The sequence below is a fragment of the Bombus vancouverensis genome, chromosome 7 (genome assembly GCF_051014615.1).
Source record: "Bombus vancouverensis nearcticus chromosome 7, iyBomVanc1_principal, whole genome shotgun sequence".
Classification (NCBI taxonomy): Eukaryota; Metazoa; Arthropoda; class Insecta; order Hymenoptera; family Apidae; genus Bombus; species Bombus vancouverensis.
In genome coordinates, this window is record NC_134917.1 from 85867 (window position 1) to 105825 (window position 19959).

Genomic DNA, 19959 nt, shown 5'->3' on the forward strand with positions numbered 1-19959 from the left:
ATGTACATCACATACACGTGTACTCTCATGCAACAAAATACAATTAGATTTAATAGTATAAACTCTTTTATTCATCATAATAGATTGGAAATTTAAGTGTCTTACGAGGGTGAGTAAAAAGTTACCCTCTCTGTCGGTGTAGAATTTATTTTAAGCAATTGTCAAAAAAGACATACATCATTTTTTGACATAATCACTCAATTTCTGTATACACTTTGTCCATTTGCTGAAGGACCTTCATATTTTCTCGTTAAAAAATGTTTTGGGCTGAGCTGCAAACCACGAATGCATCGTCGTCTTCACCTTTTCATCAGCTTTTTCGGCATCCATCTCGCACAAACTTTTTAAAACCCAAATCTGTCGTGCACTATTGCATAAGCAGAGCCGTGGCTGATTTGCAAATGATTTGCCACATTATCCAGTGTCACTCGTCTATTCCGTAGATAGCACGTTCAATGTTGTCATCGTGGATGTGGACGGGCGTCCAGCTGTTTTTTCATAACACTTGTGCGATATTCTTTGAACTTTTGTGCCCATTCAAACACACTTCATGACAAAACACTTTCTCCATAATGTGCATTAAATCTTTGATAAATATAGGCATTAAACATAACCTCAGACCACAAGAAACGAATCACAGCATCCTGCACAAACGAATTGACGTAACACAATGAAACCTACGCAGCAGCACTGAACAGATATAGACGTCATACGAAGAGTGCAGATGGATCAATATGGTCGACAGAAGTTTTAACTATCTGGAGTGCGGATAAATTTTTACCGAGAGTCGTATAGGAATCTATAATCTGTAAGTACACCTTTGGCTGAATGGAAATTTCTCTTACATATAGTCAAAAATGCAGAAACAGTGTATTGAATTGGAAAGTGATAAAAAATAAGTGAAGTTTCGAGGTTGCATGTGATTGCATGAATATACAGGACGTTTTTAGCGAATAAAAAATAATTTTGAAAGACACGAGACTTATCTTGTATTTTATGTACTCTCTGTGTCCGAATTTCCAGAAGCTCTCTATCTTATGAAGTGTTTTAGATTAGCCGGAAAATTTTGTATGTACATACAAGAAGTATACGATCTAAGTGGAATATTCCATTATTCTCTTGATACAACAGAAACGAAATTTACAGAACTTCTCAGAAAGTTGGTTTATTATTACCAAATTAATAGAATTAATATACGTTTATCATCTTTACATACCTAAGTCGTGGAGGTTTATCGTGCGTAAAAAATTAGTGTCGTTTCAAAGTTACATTTCGTACATTTTAAGCCTATAATTTGTAACGTACAAAACAATGTAAATTTGAGCTGTTTCTTATCTCCACAATAAGAAAATCCAACTTTACGTTTTTTACACAATGATATTTATGGAACAGTAATATCATATTATTCCATCGCTTGGAGAATGAAGTCAAGGTACGATGTGACCCTAGTGTAAACGCTGGGATAGCCAGCTGTGCCGCACTTATAAGCGTAAGACACAATACCTATTAAATACGAGGTTAATTCATGTTGTATCAGCAGTGGTCCGCCGCGGTCAGCCTGAAAGGATCGTTAAATTTTTAATCAAAGATACTGAAATATATCGATCGAATTGTATTGAAATTATACTTATATACAGTAATAATCTTCTATTGATTTGTGTATAGAAATACTCCAATTTATAATGTACATGTTATATGTATTTTGAACAAAACTAAGATTAGAAGGAAATTAGACTAAATACCATAATGAGGTGTGAGAAGTGGGCAAAACTATTAAATTGTGTTTATCTATTATTTCTAATGTTTAAGACGTCGATTTGATGTTAATTCAAATTGACGTGTCTTCAGATACCGTATAGTTTGTAGTAACTCTGTAACTTAATTACCGTACAAGAATCCTCTCCACCTTGAGCATGTTCGGCGCATATTATACCATCAGTGATATCAGGTGCATTAGGAAATTTGGAATAAGCTATTTTGCATTCGGCGTTCTTAATCACTGGCATTTGTACTTCCATTAATGCATTACGTCGTGGTCGTCCTACGAAGAAAATAAGAAAGATATTTAAGACTGGAACTGTTTAATTTTATTATAAAATTGATATCACTTACTATATCTTAATGCTCCCCATCCAGCAACAAGGGGGTTATAGCCGACGAAGTTGCTCTTTCGTAGGGGCTCTTTCGTACAAATGGGATATACATACCCTGAAAAATAAAAAAATAAATGAAAATGCAGGAAACGAATGACCAAAAGTATGAGAAAGAATTGTACACGCTTTATGACACAATATATGTGTACAGTAAGAAATTTCAGGATATGATACTTCAGTAATACTCAATAGCATATATATATATATATATATATATATATATATATATATATATATATATATATATATATATATATATATGTCGGATCAGGATTCGAATTTTGGGCGCGCGACTCTTCATGTGGACTAGCCATCGTTTCACAAAGCCGAGATTTTATTTACACGTATATACAGGTCTATCACTAAGCTTAACAAATAATAAGTACAACTAATAATAAGTCTAACAAACACTAAGCCTAATGAATAATACGATCTACGAATAATTAAATTAAATAATACTATTAGCAATGTTTGAGTTCAAACGAATCCACGGTCACCGGGATAACTCCTTACTAAGCGAAACTAACTTAGACGCAAATGCGATCCTCGAAAACGCTCGATGTATCACTCTCCAAGGCAATCGCAAGAATGCCAGCCTCGTGGAGATTTTTCTCCCTGTACGATTGCATTTTGTTTTCTATCCCCGTTTGGAAGCATCGAGAAGGTTCCAAACGCCGTTGCTAGGCACACTCGTTGGAAGCATCGAGAGAGTTCCAAACGCCGTTGCTAGGCAGTTTCTGCCTGGAGTTTTGGTTACTAAATACAATGTATGTCCCATTGCATCGGCACCTCCGAGGCAACATCACACGTGGCTCGGCCCGCTCTCGAGGCCGCATGCCGCCACAACCACACTTCTCGGAAAACACATACAACCACTCCAGACCTCCGTTAGATAAAACATCCATCCCGTGACCGTGGCTACGTTCAGCGACCGATTGTCACCTCGAACCCAATCTCGCTTATTACAAATCTTAAACAATTACAACTATAATAAAATCTAGGCCAAGGTACTAGAGGATGTTCCCAAAATTTCCAAGGAAGGGCTTCGGCTTTCCTTTCATCTCCGACACGGCCATCCTGACTATCACACGTCCTCGGGTGTACCTTCGTTAACAAAACAAAAGGAAACAAGATTAGTGTCATTGTGATTAGCATTCAAAGTGCCAGTTGCATTCTGCGTGCTTTCAGTCGGGTCGTAATGACATGACGGACCATTCTCGATTTCACACCCAAATGGGTCTCATCCTTCGAATCGCACATACTCTCAAAGTTCGTTACATAACCAGCTTCGTAACACGATCGCTGTCAACACTAGACCGCCTCCAGCCTCGTGACATTGTCACTGTCGGTACTAGACCAGCTCCAGCTTCGTGACATCGTCGCTGTCGGTACTAGACCAGCTCCAAATCCGTGACATTGTCGCTGTCGGTACTAGACCAGCTCCAACCTCGTGACATCGTCGCTATCGGTACTAAACCAGCTCCAACCTCGTGGCATTGTCGCTGTCGGTACTAAACCGGCTCCCAGCTTCGTGACATCGTCGCTGTCGGTACTAAACCGGCTCCCAGCTTCGTGACATCGTCGCTGTCGGTACTAAACCGGCTCCCAGCTTCGTGACATCGTCGCTGTCGGTACTAAACCAGCTCCAACCTCGTGGCATTGTCGCTGTCGGTACTAAACCGGCTCCCAGCTTCGTGACATCGTCGCTGTCGGTACTAAACCGGCTCCCAGCTTCGTGACATCGTCGCTGTCGGTACTAAACCGGCTCCCAGCTTCGTGACATCGTCGCTGTCGGTACTAAACCGGCTCCCAGCTTCGTGACATCGTCGCTGTCGGTACTAAACCGGCTCCCAGCTTCGTGACATCGTCACTCCCAGTGCCTGACCGCACTGAACTCCGTCCCATGGCCGCACCTGGGCTCATATAATTCTACGATCCTCTGGGATCGGGGTACTCACATCGCCATGGTCACTGTTCTCGTCATCACAACAGACATCCAACTCCGCAGGAATGCGACTATCCGGCATTTTCCTTAACCTGTCATGACTGTACTTGTATGACCTTTTCCCATCCAGTGTTTTCAAGGTATATCGGTCTCCTCCCAGGACCTCCGATATCACAAACGGACCCCTGAATTTTGGATCCAATTTTGTCTGGTTCCTTTCTTCATTTTGGCGTAGTACCAAATCACCAGGATTAAACCTAACTACTTTAGCTTTGGTTTTATCGAATCTCTCTTTGTCATACCTAGCACTAGTTTCCATCTCTTTTATTGCCTGTTGTCTTACACTGGAGATATCTATTTCTTTTTCCTCGATGTTATCAGGTAGTAATAAGTCATACGGTCTTGCTGCTCTACCAATCAATAACTCTAAAGGACTCGATTTGGTTACGCGGTTGATGGTGCAATTCAAAGCCAATTGCATCTCCCCGATCGCGTCTTGCCACGAACGCCCGGTCGTTTCCACCGTTGTGAACATATTTTTTAACGTGCTCATAACACGCTCTACTTGCCCATTGGCCCTACTTGCACCGGTCGCGATCAAATGAACTTTGATTTGTTTGCTTGCACAGAATTCTTGAAACTCCCGGCCCGTGAAACATCTACCCTGATCTGCTATTATTCGACAGGGACTACCGAACAAAAACACGGCGGACTTAAGTGCCTTGATAACGCTGAGCGAATCCAATTTGCGTGTGTGATATAAGTGCACGAATTTCGTAAAGGCATCGATCAAGACGACGACATACTCTTTCGAGTCATTCTTGCCACTCAGCTTGCCCGTTATGTCCATATGCACCGTATGCCACGGTATGCCGGTCTTAGGTATAGGATGCAGTTCAGCCTGTATTTTACCTGAACTAGCCTTCGAAACTCTACAAGCATGGCAGTTCTCGACAAACTTGCGAACATACTTCGCCATTCCCTCGAACCAATAATACTCATAGAGCTTCTCGAGCGTTTTATCCCATCCTAAGTGCATAATTGACTGATGCACATGGTTGATGACGGACCATCTAAAACCTCTCGGAACAATGGGTAAGCAAAGGGTTCTGCCCTTTCGTTGTATTTTACGGTAAAGTGTACCGGATCGCAGTTCGTAGGTATTCGCGATATCTTCCGCGAGCTCTTCGTTCTGTAATTTATTAACGATTTCGGAGATTTGCGGATCGCGACGTTGTTCCGCTAATAGCCAGTCTTCGGAGATCTCGGCCAGATTAATCTCTTTCTCTGCGACCTTGTCTATCATACGGCGATTCAAGTCTACGGGGTTTCGCGAAAAGAAATCTACGTGGGCCATTCGTTTACCCTCTCGATACATGATGTCAAAATCGAATGTTTGCAAATAAGCCCACCACCTATAAACCCGGTCGTTTAAGTTTACTTTGTTGCTGGAGGCTTTCAAAGAATTACAGTCCGTAACTACTAAGAATTTCCGTCCATGTAAGTAGTGTCGGAAATGCTTAACGGCGCTTACTACTGCTAGTGTCTCCAGTTCGTACGAATGATACCTAGATTCCGCGGGACTGGTCCTTTTACTATAATATTCGATGACTCTGTTTTCCTTTTCGACTCTATGCATTAAAATAGCTCCATACCCCTCCGAACTAGCGTCGGTATGTAGCTCTATGGGACGATTGGGATCAAATATCATTAACACCGGCGCGTCGGTCAGAACGGAAATTATCTGTTGTCTTATCTTTTCGTGCCTGTCCGTCCAAGTTATGTGCTTGTTACTAGAAGTGAGTGCGTACAAGGGTTTCATCACTTGCGAAAATTTAGGAATAAATTTTCGGAAGTAAGAGGCCAAACCTATAAACTGCCTAAGCTGTGTGACGGTCGACGGTGCAGGTAAAGAATTCAAAGCTTGTATTTTTCCCGGGTTTGGACGAACTTCTCCGTTACGAATTACATATCCCAAATAAAGTACCGACGTCTTCAGAAAAGAACATTTAGCGAAATTGAAAGAAAATCCGGCGTTTACGAGAGTGTTTAGTACAGTGTGCAACCTTTCTAGAGCTTGATCTATTGAGTCGGCGATTATTAGAACGTCGTCCAAATAAACAACGACATACGAATAAGCGAGGTCGCCTAAGGCCTTGAAAATGGCTCTCTGGAAAACGGCTGGTGCATTTTTCAACCCAAACGGCATCGTCACGTATTCGTATTGACCGTCGGGGGTAACGAACGCAGTATATTCCGTCGAGTTAGGGTGAATGGGGATCTGGTGAAATCCGCTAGCCATGTCCAGGCTAATGAAGTATCTCGCACTCTGCAATCTCGCGATTTGGTCAGCAATAAGGGGTAAGGGATACCGATCCGCGACCGTATTTTTATTCAGCGCTCGAAAGTCTACGCACAATCTGTCTGAGCCGTCCTTCTTCTTCACGAGTATTATAGGGCTCGCGAACGGCGAATTACTAGGTTTTACAATTTGTGCTTTAATTAACTCGTCTATCCTCTCGCGTACTATTCTTCGCTCTTCCACGCTAAGCCTGTAAGGGCTTCTCTGCACGGTGACGTTGGGATCGATTAGCCGTATTTCCAACTGGCCCGTACTGACGCGAGTACGCGGGAAACCCGTAATGAATGATTCTTTGAATTTTTCGAGAACAGAGATTAATCGATCTTTATAGTTACCGATCACATCAGTGTCAACCTCGTTAATGTTGACCGCATCTTCTGCGACTTTACCACAAGCGTTAACGACCTTTGTTTTACAAATAACGAGGCTATCTTGCGCGATATTTACGTCGAATCCCTGGCTCAAAATCTCGCGACCAATCATGATGTCGTATTTTAGGTAATCGTCAGCAAGGACATGAAAAACTATCTCCAATGTAAGATCGTTAATACGAACAGTGGACAAAATCTGAAGTGTACTCTTAATACAAGTATTCCCGATCCCCCGCATCACTACCACATCGGTTATTCTTTTGCCCGAAAATTTCGAGGCTAGGGACTCTTTGATTAACGAACACTCGGCCCCAGAATCAAAGTAAAATGGATACGACTCACCCAGATGGCTTAATCTACCAGCCGGAGCTTCTACTACACAGGAGTCGATCCGGCGTTCGTCAATGGAATCGTAGTTTCTTTTCCGCGATGATGGGCAATTAGGCGCGATATGTCCCTCCTCGTGGCATTTGAAGCAGGTCACCTTCGACGATGCGGCTGGTCGTTTTTCCTTCGGGTTTCGAATATCCTGCTCCTTCCCCGTTTGTGTTTGCAGGCGACACTCCGTTCTCCTATGTCCGTGAGCACCACAGCGGTAGCACTTAATCCGAGGAACTGATAGCCTGCTTCGTTTAGCTTCAGGTTCCGTTAGTGAATTTCTTGGCGAAAATGTCGGCTGATCGTTGTAAGGGAGAATCCTCATTTCATCATGAAATTGGTCCTCCGTCCTGATATTATTCGCGAGCGTTAGTCGCCGAAAGCGTCGATCTTGTGAACTCAGTATATAAAGGGCGAGGGCATTGATCACTTCGGGCATCGTTAGATCTTGCAACTTCATCTGCAGCATGGAGCGGAGGCGACTATCGTACGCTCCCGGGGATTCAGTCTCCGACGGTCGTACTCTGGATATCCTTATTAACGCCGAAGCGGCTGTCTCTCTGCCACCAAAACGCGAAAGAAATTGTTCCTTAAACGTTGGCCAGGTAAGCTTTCCACCGTGCACCATTTGTGAAAGCCAATGCGCAGCAGAACCCCTTAGGGCGCGATTTAGAGCGGAAAGTAACGCACTATCTTGCATCGGGTGGTCTTTCAAAATCAGATCAGCATGAGAGCACCACGCGGATGGATCGGCGCCCGCGCCTTCGGGGTCAAAACGCGGTAACGTTGCATCCTTAGATTCCGTACTCGGTCGTTGCTCCCCCGGTTTGTGCGCTAGCGTCTGAATTAACTCGCGCATAAGGACCATTTGCTCTTGTAGCACTTTAAACGGTTCTAATCCCACTTCTGATGTCGGATCAGGATTCGAATTTTGGGCGCGCGACGACTCTTCATGTGGACTAGCCATCGTTTCACAAAGCCGAGATTTTATTTACACGTATATACAGGTCTATCACTAAGCTTAACAAATAATAAGTACAACTAATAATAAGTCTAACAAACACTAAGCCTAATGAATAATACGATCTACGAATAATTAAATTAAATAATACTATTAGCAATGTTTGAGTTCAAACGAATCCACGGTCACCGGGATAACTCCTTACTAAGCGAAACTAACTTAGACGCAAATGCGATCCTCGAAAACGCTCGATGTATCACTCTCCAAGGCAATCGCAAGAATGCCAGCCTCGTGGAGATTTTTCTCCCTGTACGATTGCATTTTGTTTTCTATCCCCGTTTGGAAGCATCGAGAAGGTTCCAAACGCCGTTGCTAGGCACACTCGTTGGAAGCATCGAGAGAGTTCCAAACGCCGTTGCTAGGCAGTTTCTGCCTGGAGTTTTGGTTACTAAATACAATGTATGTCCCATTGCATCGGCACCTCCGAGGCAACATCACACGTGGCTCGGCCCGCTCTCGAGGCCGCATGCCGCCACAACCACACTTTTCGGAAAACACATACAACCACTCCAGACCTCCGTTAGATAAAACATCCATCCCGTGACCGTGGCTACGTTCAGCGACCGATTGTCACCTCGAACCCAATCTCGCTTATTACAAATCTTAAACAATTACAACTATAATAAAATCTAGGCCAAGGTACTAGAGGATGTTCCCAAAATTTCCAAGGAAGGGCTTCGGCTTTCCTTTCATCTCCGACATATATATATATATACATATATATATGTCGGATCATTACTGGGAATGGGGTTGTGGGCGTCAAATGAATCTTCTCGAGGATTAGCCATTGATACAGTACACACAGGCGTAGTTTATTGCAATGATAGAATTATTACAGTCTTAACAGTTGATCACAGCGGTTCGGCACTCGCGACGCTAGTGACGATGTTCTCGGGCTCAATAACGAATCTGCGGCCAACGGGATGACGACAGAACGTTCACACAAAGTCTAAGTCTGAAAATAATCACTGATCGCGAAGGCGTTACTCCTTGATCGATGAGATCGCGAGCGAGAATGCCTTTCCTGTCCCGATGATGCCACAGAGGAAAACTATAATGGGGTGTGTCTAAGGACACGAGATCATCGGATTCGTCGAGAAAAGCCTTCGTTCAGAAAGTAAGGGAAATTGGCGTTGCTGCTAATTGGTCAATCTCTATATCGATGGTTAGATAAGGATGTTAGCCGCCCTCGAGGGAAAGTTGCTAGTGGGAGACGCCGTTCGTTAAAAAATATGTCTCCCCTATCTTCCCGTAGCTGGGACAAAGACTGTTTGTCTGTTTGAAGGACTTTAGTTAACTAAACCTTAAGATTTATTACGGGCCCTCGGGCTAGCCGAACATGTACTGCGGAGACGCATCGACATCTGGCAATCATCTTACTCGAAGAATAGGGTCTGCGTGTGGCGAGCCACGGGACAGAAACCGTTGGAATGTTTACTGTCGCGTGTCGCCACGAATATTTCTTTTAAGGAGAGCTATAGAATTACTCCATACCTTGTTAGGCAAAACGTTCATCCCGTGACCGCGGCTACGTTCGGCGACTGACTGTCGCCTCGAGCCCAAGCTCATTATCACAATTCTCGAATAATTACAATCGGGTTGAATAACTACAATTGTTTGATTACAGCTATAGTAGACTCTAGGTTACAATGTTGCGGGGTTATCCAAAATTCCAAAGGCTCCTGTGCTCTTTTCATCTCCGACATATATATTTGAGGACTTACTCGAAAATGGCACCTCCTCCACCAATCTAAGAATGGCAATATTATGATTGTGTATGTTTTCTATTCCATCCATATGTGCACAATGTGCTGCGGTCAAAACATGCCTAGCCGTTATCAGGGAACCTCCGTACTTCCATAGTGGTTTGTCTGGGTTTCGGGGATTACGAAAACTTAATGCAGCGATCCATGGCCAAGCGCCTAAAATGCAATAGTCATAGTTGTGAATATACATAATTTTTTCTCACATAACGAGTAACAACGATTATTACCTATTCGATATTCGATCATACAGCAGACGATAAGTACATACGTACAAATACTCTGAAATAGAGATTTGATAAAGACAGAAATTAAATTTTTATTCCAGTGGAATACAAATTATTAAATAATTCTATATAATTTCTATTTGAACTATACTGAACTATAAAGTTCAAACGTGTAATTTCTGCCCTAACAGTTTTTGATCTCTATCCATATTATTACTCCTATATCAATTTTTTATTTCAAGCAAAAAGATACTCTTCCTAACATGAAGTAAAAGAAAGAAATAATTCAAGTTAATAAGTAAAGTTACTACCGATAAAATCATAGCATTATTATTTAGTCTAATTGAAATGTACATTGATGTGCTGTTTAATGCCTTTAAAGTTCATTCTTTGCAGTAAATGGCTTATTATTAATCGGAAAGAAAGACATAAAACGTGCCTTCTTGATTGTCCGGTGTGGTACGTACATTCTGGATCAAACAATTTTAAAACATTTATACAGTTCAAAGATGCGTAAGAAAGCGACACCGATTACTCAACTTTCGAAGTAAAAAGCCGATCAAGTCCACCGGATTGCCCTACAGACACGTATTAATCCGTAAGAGTTAGTCAACATGTTGATAATAATTATCTAAAGAAACTTTTCACGTGAAAATATAAAATTTTAATTGATTAGATATTGTGTTAGCCATACTTAAGAAAGAAAATGAAAATGAATGAAATGAAAGAAAAGGACTACCTTCAACCTCATTTTTTAAATAAACACTTTGTCAGTTTTGCGGTAAATAAATTCTTAGGAATTCAGGACAGTTTTTAGTGAATCATTTTGTTTCGACCGTTCGCGGAGAGACGCGATCGCGGGATAGCACGTCAACGAGAGTTGTAAGTTCCCGTTACGATTAAATAATCGACGCCACGAACTGATCGATCCCCTTATTTCGATTATGATAATAAGGGTAGTTCAATGAAATTCCACAGAATTAACACAAATAAATTAATGTTTATTTCAACAACTTATTAACTAGAAAGATATAAATGGAACAAAAAAAATGTAACTGCGTTTTGGTTGATAAGTAATGCGCGACATACCACATGTGTTGACGGTTCGACTTCTCGAAAAGTTCTGAACGCCTTTCGATTTTTTTCGTTTTTTCTGGAAGGCGACCCCCACTACGTTCGGATCACGCCACATTCTTTTACTGCGAGGTAAAATACGGGCCACGAGTCGACGTTTCTGGAAGTCGCCCTGCTTAATGAACCACGCGCTTGCCACTACAATGTTTGTTTGCCGGGCAGACGCGACGATCCGTCTGCGACATTATAGTGGCGCTATCGATAGTTAAGAATATGACCTATGGTAAGCCGCATGGCGTAACATTCTCCCCCCGTTGAGAGGGTACCGATCAAACTAGCGAGGTGTGGTTGAAGTTCCCATCTTATTTCGTCTCGGTGGCTAGTTGTTCGGGTTTCTCGAGATCGGGTTGAATTGGCAGTGGGACAAGCCTTTTGACGCCCCGATCCAAAATGCTCTTTGCCGTCTGAACTGTAGCTGTCCGGATGACACCATCGGCGCCTGGATGAACCTTGATAACTCGGCCCAGAGGCCAATGCATGGAGGGAACGTTGTCCTCTCTGAGGATGACGATTGTGCCCTTTTGGATGCTGTGTCCACCCTTGCTCCATTTATTGCGGTTGGTTAGCTCGTTCAAATACTCCTTATGCCAGCGGTTCCAAAAATGTTGTTTAAGCTGTTGGATATGCTGCCATTTGGAGAGTCGGTTCGATGGAATGTCTCTGAAATCTCGATCACGCAAGCACATTAATGAATCGCCAATGAGGAAATGTCCGGGAGTGAGGGCTAGGAGATCATTTGGATCGGTGGAGATAGGAGTTAGCGGGCGGGAATTGAGGACTGCTTCTATTTCTATGATAAGAGTATTACGGTGTTAAGCTCATATGTTTCTGTTTCTCCACTCGCGCTGCGCCATAATATCCTTTGATATTTCCGATCCTCTGGTCGTACGAGGAATTGCCGATACATTTTCTCGATGTCGCCAGTGAGTACGTACTGATGAGCGCGGAATCTAATTAATATACAAAATAAATTGTGAATTGATTCGAGAATATAGGATTTCCCCATTTTCATGATTATCGTGATTTTTGTATAAATATATTTTTTAAGATACTAATAATTGGGTACTTATACTAGCAAAGTCGTTGAGTAACAAGCCACTGATGCTAACACAAATAGCATTGTCGTAATTAAATATTTCTAAATATTCATTTTTCATTTTGAACCTGTAGAAACAATTTATTATATATACTATTAGCTAAGAAATTGCATATTTAATTAAGTCGAAATATAAAACTTGGTTATTTTGATAATTTAGAAAATAAAAAACTGACAAACATTTCAATTTAATTTATGGTTGGGACAAAAGACAGTTATTTTTCATTAATTGAAATATTGCAATGCAGAGTACTTTCCTAAATACGGCGAGAGTATTCCTGATGGTGAAACGAGCGTTGCTTCATCGAACGCAGCTAAAGAAAACAACATCTATGTAGTTGGTGGTACGATGCCTGAAATAGAGGGCGATAAATTGTACAATACCTGTACTATTTGGGGTCCCGATGGAACTTTGATAGCAAGACACCGAAAGGTAAGTAATATATTCCTTTATGGCTTTGAATTTGAAAATATCGGGGTGAAGAAAGTGACTCTATCTAGGAATAATTTAGGAATATACATATGTACATACGTATACTATAACCAATTCTATAATTTACGGTTTATAAAATACGTTATGATACGGGAAACGCCCATTTTTGTTGTAATGTGTTTGTTGTTGTATAAATTTTTCACATACTTAAAATATTATTATACTTATTTTTTCTCCTTTTTAAACATTATTAAATGATAAGATTTTTTAATAAAAGAAAGTGATAAAAACGCTGTCAGTTATTAAATAAAAAATAATTAAAGTTTAGGAGTTGGTAACTTTGATATTAAATTACAAAAGTTGCAGCAATATAATTAGCGACCACATTTTTATGTTATTAGGTACATCTATTCGACATCGACATTCCTAATAAGATTACTTTTCGAGAGAGTGATTCACTCAGTCCTGGTAACTCCCTAACGACGTTCGATGTGAAGGGCTGCAAAATAGGTATTGGCATTTGCTATGATATTAGATTCGAGGAAATGGCACGCATTTATCGGAACAAAGGTACAGTAACTTAATCGATCAATACTTAACTAGCAAAAAATTAAATATCTTTCTTAAATATATTCTATATAAAATTAATATAATCTGTAACTCTGTATAAAAAGAAGCTTAATTTAAAAAACCAGTATATTTGCTGAAAATGAAACAAATAAAAGAATTAAAAGCACAATAAGAGGACTGTCCTCGCATATTCAGAAATGATGGAATGTGAACCGTGCAACTACGAAGTTAATTGGTATTCGGTGGCTTCATATTTCCTGCTTCTCTGGGTTAGGTTGCCAAATGCTGATATATCCAGCGGCATTCAATATGACCACTGGACCACTGCACTCGTCATTACTTCAGCGTTCCAGAGCAAATGATAATCAATTATACGTTGCCTGCATATCACCGGCTCGTGTTCCTTAAGCAAGTTACGTCGCATGGGGACATACACAGTTGACCAATCCCTGAGGAAAGATTCTTTACGATTTGGAAACTCAAGAGAATATGACAGTCACCGATATCGGTAATTTACAGCTTAAAATTAAAAGCGAGAGATCCATGATGTAATTAATTTTTAGTCTCGTTAATTTATCGATTTAGCCATCTTCCTTTGTATTTGTTGAATTTATTAGTAAGCATTACTTATTATTTCGTATGTTTCTTTTTTCTATCAGATCTAAAAGTTGTTGAGGAAGTAAGGGCTCGGATACCTACATTTTCTCAGAGACGTACAGATTTGTACGACACTGTCTGTAAGAAGGAGTAACTCTACACTAAAACAGAAAATGTTTTTTTATAATATTTCTACTACGATATCCTTTTTTTGTGAATTATTACTAATTTCTTATCATTTGTACTAAATGAATGACTCAATTAAGAAAACTAAAACGTTATAAATAATAATCTGTATATCTTGTGTATCAACATGTAATTGGATATTATAATAATATAGGAATGCTATAATAATATAGGATAATAATATAGGAGAATAATAATATAGAAAAAAATACATGCTTTTAAACACCTTTAATATCGATCACATAAATTGTTATAATTCACAATGATTACGCATACATAAAAGACCCCTTGATAGTAAAATTTACGATCAAAAGGCAATTACGTATCGTTTAACGACACTTCTTATATATAAACATCAATTCGAAGTTATCAGCTTGGAGAAATTGGTCGATTAATACCTGTAGATTGTCTGTCTCGATGAAAGAATTAAAGAGAGCAAAAACATGATAATGCCGCTAATATAATATTCCTTCTTTCTTGTATCTGTCTGCCTCTCAGGTCGTTTTACTAATTACAATAAGTAATTTCGACTTCTTTGCGCTCTCTTTTAACGCATTCGAGACCGAAAGAAATTCATATCAGTCAGTAGGCAAGGGTATAATATACATATTTTATATATAACTTATGTAGTAATGTATATATCATGTTAATTTCATATTTTTTTCAATATAGAATTATTATATATATATATCTGTACATAATACATTATAGAATAACATAGTATATAATTTTATATTTTAAAAATATGAGGCATACTATTTAAGATTGTCATCGATTTAAAATCAAAGTATGAAAAGGATACCCTGGAGAGAGTAAAACACAGAATCATTCCAACTAAACATTCAGATCGTACCGACACCTAGGTATCGTTTTACAATTAAATCTCGGTCTCGAATGGATTAAAATGAAACACATACTTGCAGCTTCAACATCTTCAATATCGAGGAGATTCAAACTTTACAAATAAATGTAAATTGCGATGTAAAACAAAGCGATGTAAAAAGGGAAAAAGGAGGAAAGAAGGAACGGTTTCAGGCTGCTCGCCAAAGAGTCTGTAGCTAACGAGACAAGATTAGACAAACCACGCTTTAAAATTCCCACAGAACTATAATAATCCTCGAAATCAATACGATTCGTCGATCCATCGCCTGATTAAAAAATGAGATAGGATGAAGCTCACTAGTCGGCCTTTGAACTTTCAATAGCGCTTACGGCTCGTATACTCTAGTTTGAATGCTACAATGTAAGCCAAGTCAGCTGTAACTAGCGTTCGCGTGATTGTCGCTATCTATTATTCACGCGTTACACGTTCACCAGACAAACGCGTCTACCGGTTGACATTGTTTTCTGTCCTGAGTTTCAAAGCAATTATGTTGCTTCGTGTAATCAAATCTCGCCAAACTAACGATAGGTTCTTGTTTGATCTTACACAGTTATTAAAACTATACAAGTTAAACCAACCTATCGTAATATCTACCAAAATATCGTAATATTTCTCCAAATTCCAAATATGTTATTGTGTTGTTTGAAGTATTCCTTCATTATTATTAGTATAATAGAACGATAATATTTATTGTAAATATGTTATTAGGGGCATTGATGCAGCTTTACTCAGGCGTCTCGAAAAGCAAATATACGTATCATTACCCAATGAAGTTGCTCGACTTGGTATATTCAAATTATACCTTAGCAACCACTTATTAGAAAATACAGATATTGTAAACCACATAGTAAAATGTACTGAAAGATATTCTTGTGCAGATATAAAATTGTTTTGTAAGCAAGCGTGGCTACTAGAAATAAGCCCGATATGGAGGAGACTTGAAAAGAAAGAAACACCTGTTACCACTTTGAAATATGAATTAAAAAGTTATGAAATATTAGCAAAATTGTTAAAAAAAATGTCACCTACAGTTATGCAAATAGATAAATATGATACGTGGAACAAATAAATACGCAATCGTAAGGACAGATATTGAAAAATATAAATAAATGGATTATCGTTCGAGAAATCATTCGCATGTGCGTGCGCGCATGTGTGTCATGTGTGTCATGTGTGTGCGTGTGTGTGCGCGCACGCGCTATAGGCTAAGTTTAAAATGTTCGGTTGTATTATATCCTTGTATTATATATGTCGGAGATGAAATGAAAACCGGAGCCTTCCCTATGCAATTTTGAGGAAGCCTTTTAATGCTTTAGCCCAGATCTTATCATAACTGTAATTAAGTAATTGTCATCTGTAATTGTTTGACATTTGTGAAAAGCGAAAGTGGGTTCGAGGTGACAACTGGTCGCTGAACGTAGCCACGGTCACGGGATAAACGTTTTGCCTGACGAAGGTGTGGATCGGTTGTATTGTTCTCCCTAGAAATCACATAGAATTGTACTTTAGAGATGTCGATATAATGGGACACACGTTGTATTAGGAATCAATCTCCAGACAGAAACTGCCTAGTAACGGCGTTTGAATCTTTCTCGATGTTTCCAAAGAGTATACAACAAACTTTTGACAGAATTTGCCTAGCAACAACGATTGGAACCTTCTCGATGTTTCCAGCGAGCATATAACAAACAAATGCAGTCGTATAGCGAAAAAGATTTTCATCAGATATTCATTCGTGTGATCGCCTTGGAAAGTGATACATCGAGCAATTTACCGAGTGTCTCAGCAATTGTATTTTGTGTTTAAAATTATTCTACACATAGTAAAGAGTTATCCCGTTGACCGTGGATTCGTTTGAACCCCGGAACATTGTTAATAGCGTTAATTAAATTCATTATTCGTGAAACCTATCAATCGTTAATCTCATTATACGTTAAATTCATTATTCGTAAGACATATTATTCGTTCCTCTTATTGTTCGTTAAACTTATTAATCTTTAATCTAATTATTAGTTAAACTTATCATTTGTTAATTTTATTATTTATTAAACTCATTATTCATAATATTTCGTAAAATCTTTTTTATTCGCGTAAATATATTCTGTTTCGTAAAACAATGGCTAATTATTCGTTCCTCTTATTGTTCGTTAAACTTATTAATCTTTAATCTAATTATTAGTTAAACTTATCGTTTGTTAATCTTATTATTTATTAAACTCATTATTCATAATATTCTGTAAAATCTTGTTTATTCGCGTAAATATATTCCCCCGTTTCGTAAAACAATGGCTAATTCAAACGAAGGATCATTACGAGCCTTAAATCCTAATGATAACCCGACATATATATGTGAGTGTATTTTATCAAAAATATGTTTTTTATGTTTTCTTATCTTAGTAATTATTTTTAAAAAAGTCTTAAAGTCTTATATGAAAATAAAGCTGTTCTTTATTTCAAATAATTGAAGTAAATAAATACAATGAGTTTTATATTTTATTATATCTTATATTATTGTTATATTGTTATTGAAAAAATTGATATAATCAACAGTTCTTCCTGTTCTCTTGATTGTTTCTTGCTTGTTTCAAACCATGATAATAACCTACAAAAGAAATAACATAGTCCATTGAAAATTTAATATACAATAAAATACTTATATGAAATAATTACCTGTGTAATATACCATGTAACCACTAATATACCATGACATCAACATACTTGAAAGTGCGTCTGTATCATTATCTGGTAATCTAGTACATTTTATTAAAATTTCGTATTTTTTTTCCAAATAAAATGTTAAACTTATTCCAAATTACTTATTAATATTAGAAGTATTCAGCATTCCATTAGAATTTTTAAATTGTACTTACTTGGCCATTAATTGTGGTGGTAAAGGAGGTGCAGGTGGCATTATATCAGTCATCGAATTGAAAGATGGTCCCGGTATGAAGTGATGTTTATACGCATTTGCTTCTTCAGAGTCACAATCCATTTTTTCTACATTATATTTTTTCGAATTTACATTTGTAGAAAAATTAGTCTCACAAGTCTCATCGTTCTCTTCATTGAATTTCTCTTCCAAAGCTTTCTTTTGTTGTGCTATTTGACTTTGCAAACCTTCTGATTCTAAAAGAGAACTCAACTCGACTTTCTCTGTATTACCATAGCCTAAACACAGAGTAAAAGAAATTTTTGTCATTTAATAGAATGACTGAGTGCCATTCAGTTACTGTCCTTACAGGCAATGTATTAGAATTTCCCGTGCATAAATGTATATGTATAAATGTTTGCCTTGATATATGTAGTAATAATCACTCGTCTAATGAGGAGAATTATATTCCACGCAGCTAATAATGAACAATAAGTAACATGCATGTTTATGGTTCATGACCCTATATCCCACGGGTCTCCCCATAGACATTGACAGGTACTCCTGCCCAGTTAAGGACCTGCTGAATGACACTGTGATAGACTATGCGAAAGCCTTTACTTCATATATATATGTATTTTTAGTACATTTCTTAATTGACATAACCATCATGCTAAAGGTATTACCTACAAATTTTACAACACACGTGCTGTTGAGGTTATTCGGTGTGTAAACAGAGAAAACACGTGGATAAATTGTAAGGTAGAAAATATATTTAAATAGAAGTGTAATAAGTAAAAATACAATTTGAGCTGGTCCAGATCCGCACGCTAGCTGTGTTACCTAATAACTGAAAAACCCCGAAGCCAACGTCGCCTGTCTACTGTTTATGGCCTGACTTCGTCGCAGTCTTTTGTCTACACGCTGTCGATGGCTTCAGTGCTTGAGAAAACTAAAAAAGACCAGATGTAGAGTTTTCTTAAAAGTGGTAACCACTTCAACACCCTCCCTAAAACTCTACATCCCTACAAACAATTATCTCAAATTTACAAATTATCTCTTAATATTTTCTAACTCTTGTCGTAAATATCTGAAAATTAATTTGTCAATGCCTTCTCAAGTACATTTGCCAGCCGCCTTTCTCTTTTCCATACAAATTAATTTATTACACAAAAAAAAAACTAGAAGACTAAACAGATCATGTAGAGTTTTTCCTCTTTTTTTTTTTTTTTGAGAAGTAATAATCACTTCGACACCCTCCCTAAAAACTCTACATGTTTACAAACAATTACCTCTTAATATCTTTTTTACTTTTCAAACCTAACTTTTTCCTTAAATATTCAAATCTCGGTTTTGGCAACGCCTTTGTACATATATCTGCCAATTGCTCTTCGCTTGTTACATACGTTATATCAATTTCGCCTCTATTGTATAAATCTCGCAAGAAATGATATCTTACGTCAATATGCTTACTTCTTTGATGGAATTCTGGATTCTTAATTAATTTCACGGCACTAGTATTGTCTACACATAGCATATACTTAAGGATCTCTAATTTACATTCAAGAAATATTTTCTTTAGCCACATAATTTCTTTCGCTCCTGAGGCTGCACTGACATATTCAGCTTCGGTCGTAGATAGAGCTATACATTGTTGTCGCTTACATTGCCATGTGATGGCCGCATTCGCATACTTACATACAACGCCTGATGTCGACTTTCTTGTTTCTTTGTCGCCTGCATAGTCAGCGTCGCTAAAGGTTTCGAGACTGCCTGCTTTTGTATATAAGAGTCCCATGTCTGCGGTCCCTTTTATGTAGCGCAAAATTCGTTTGACTAATTTCCATTGATACTGGTTTGGATTCTCTAAGTGTCTCGCCGCTATATTTATTGCAAAACTAATATCTGGCCTACTTACGGTTTGTAAAAACATTAAGTTCCCTACGGCTTCTCTGTATGGTGCGTTACAAT

At 38.6% G+C, this 19959-nt stretch overlaps 2 protein-coding genes across 2 annotated transcripts in view; one reads left to right on the forward strand and one right to left on the reverse strand.

Annotated features, from left to right (window-relative positions):
- LOC143302951 (venom serine protease Bi-VSP-like) overlaps positions 1 to 19959 on the reverse strand; it is a 72102-nt gene that overhangs the window by 2619 nt on the left and 49524 nt on the right. The window contains exons 2-5 of the mRNA XM_076620208.1: positions 9955 to 10152; positions 2113 to 2208; positions 1887 to 2041; positions 126 to 1558 (exon numbers count right to left, since the gene is read on the reverse strand). Coding sequence (XP_076476323.1) covers positions 1403 to 1558; positions 1887 to 2041; positions 2113 to 2208; positions 9955 to 10027 — 480 coding nt within the window. The 5' untranslated portion in view covers positions 10028 to 10152 and the 3' untranslated portion in view covers positions 126 to 1402. The remainder of the gene's footprint in view (positions 1 to 125; positions 1559 to 1886; positions 2042 to 2112; positions 2209 to 9954; positions 10153 to 19959) is intronic.
- Positions 681 to 17029, forward strand: LOC143302952 (omega-amidase NIT2-A-like). Its single transcript, XM_076620209.1, has 5 exons — positions 681 to 808; positions 12699 to 12883; positions 13285 to 13453; positions 13728 to 13961; positions 14113 to 17029. The coding sequence occupies exons 2-4, from the start codon at positions 12800 to 12802 to the stop codon at positions 13859 to 13861; spliced, it is 387 nt and encodes a 128-aa protein (XP_076476324.1). The 5' UTR covers positions 681 to 808; positions 12699 to 12799; the 3' UTR covers positions 13862 to 13961; positions 14113 to 17029.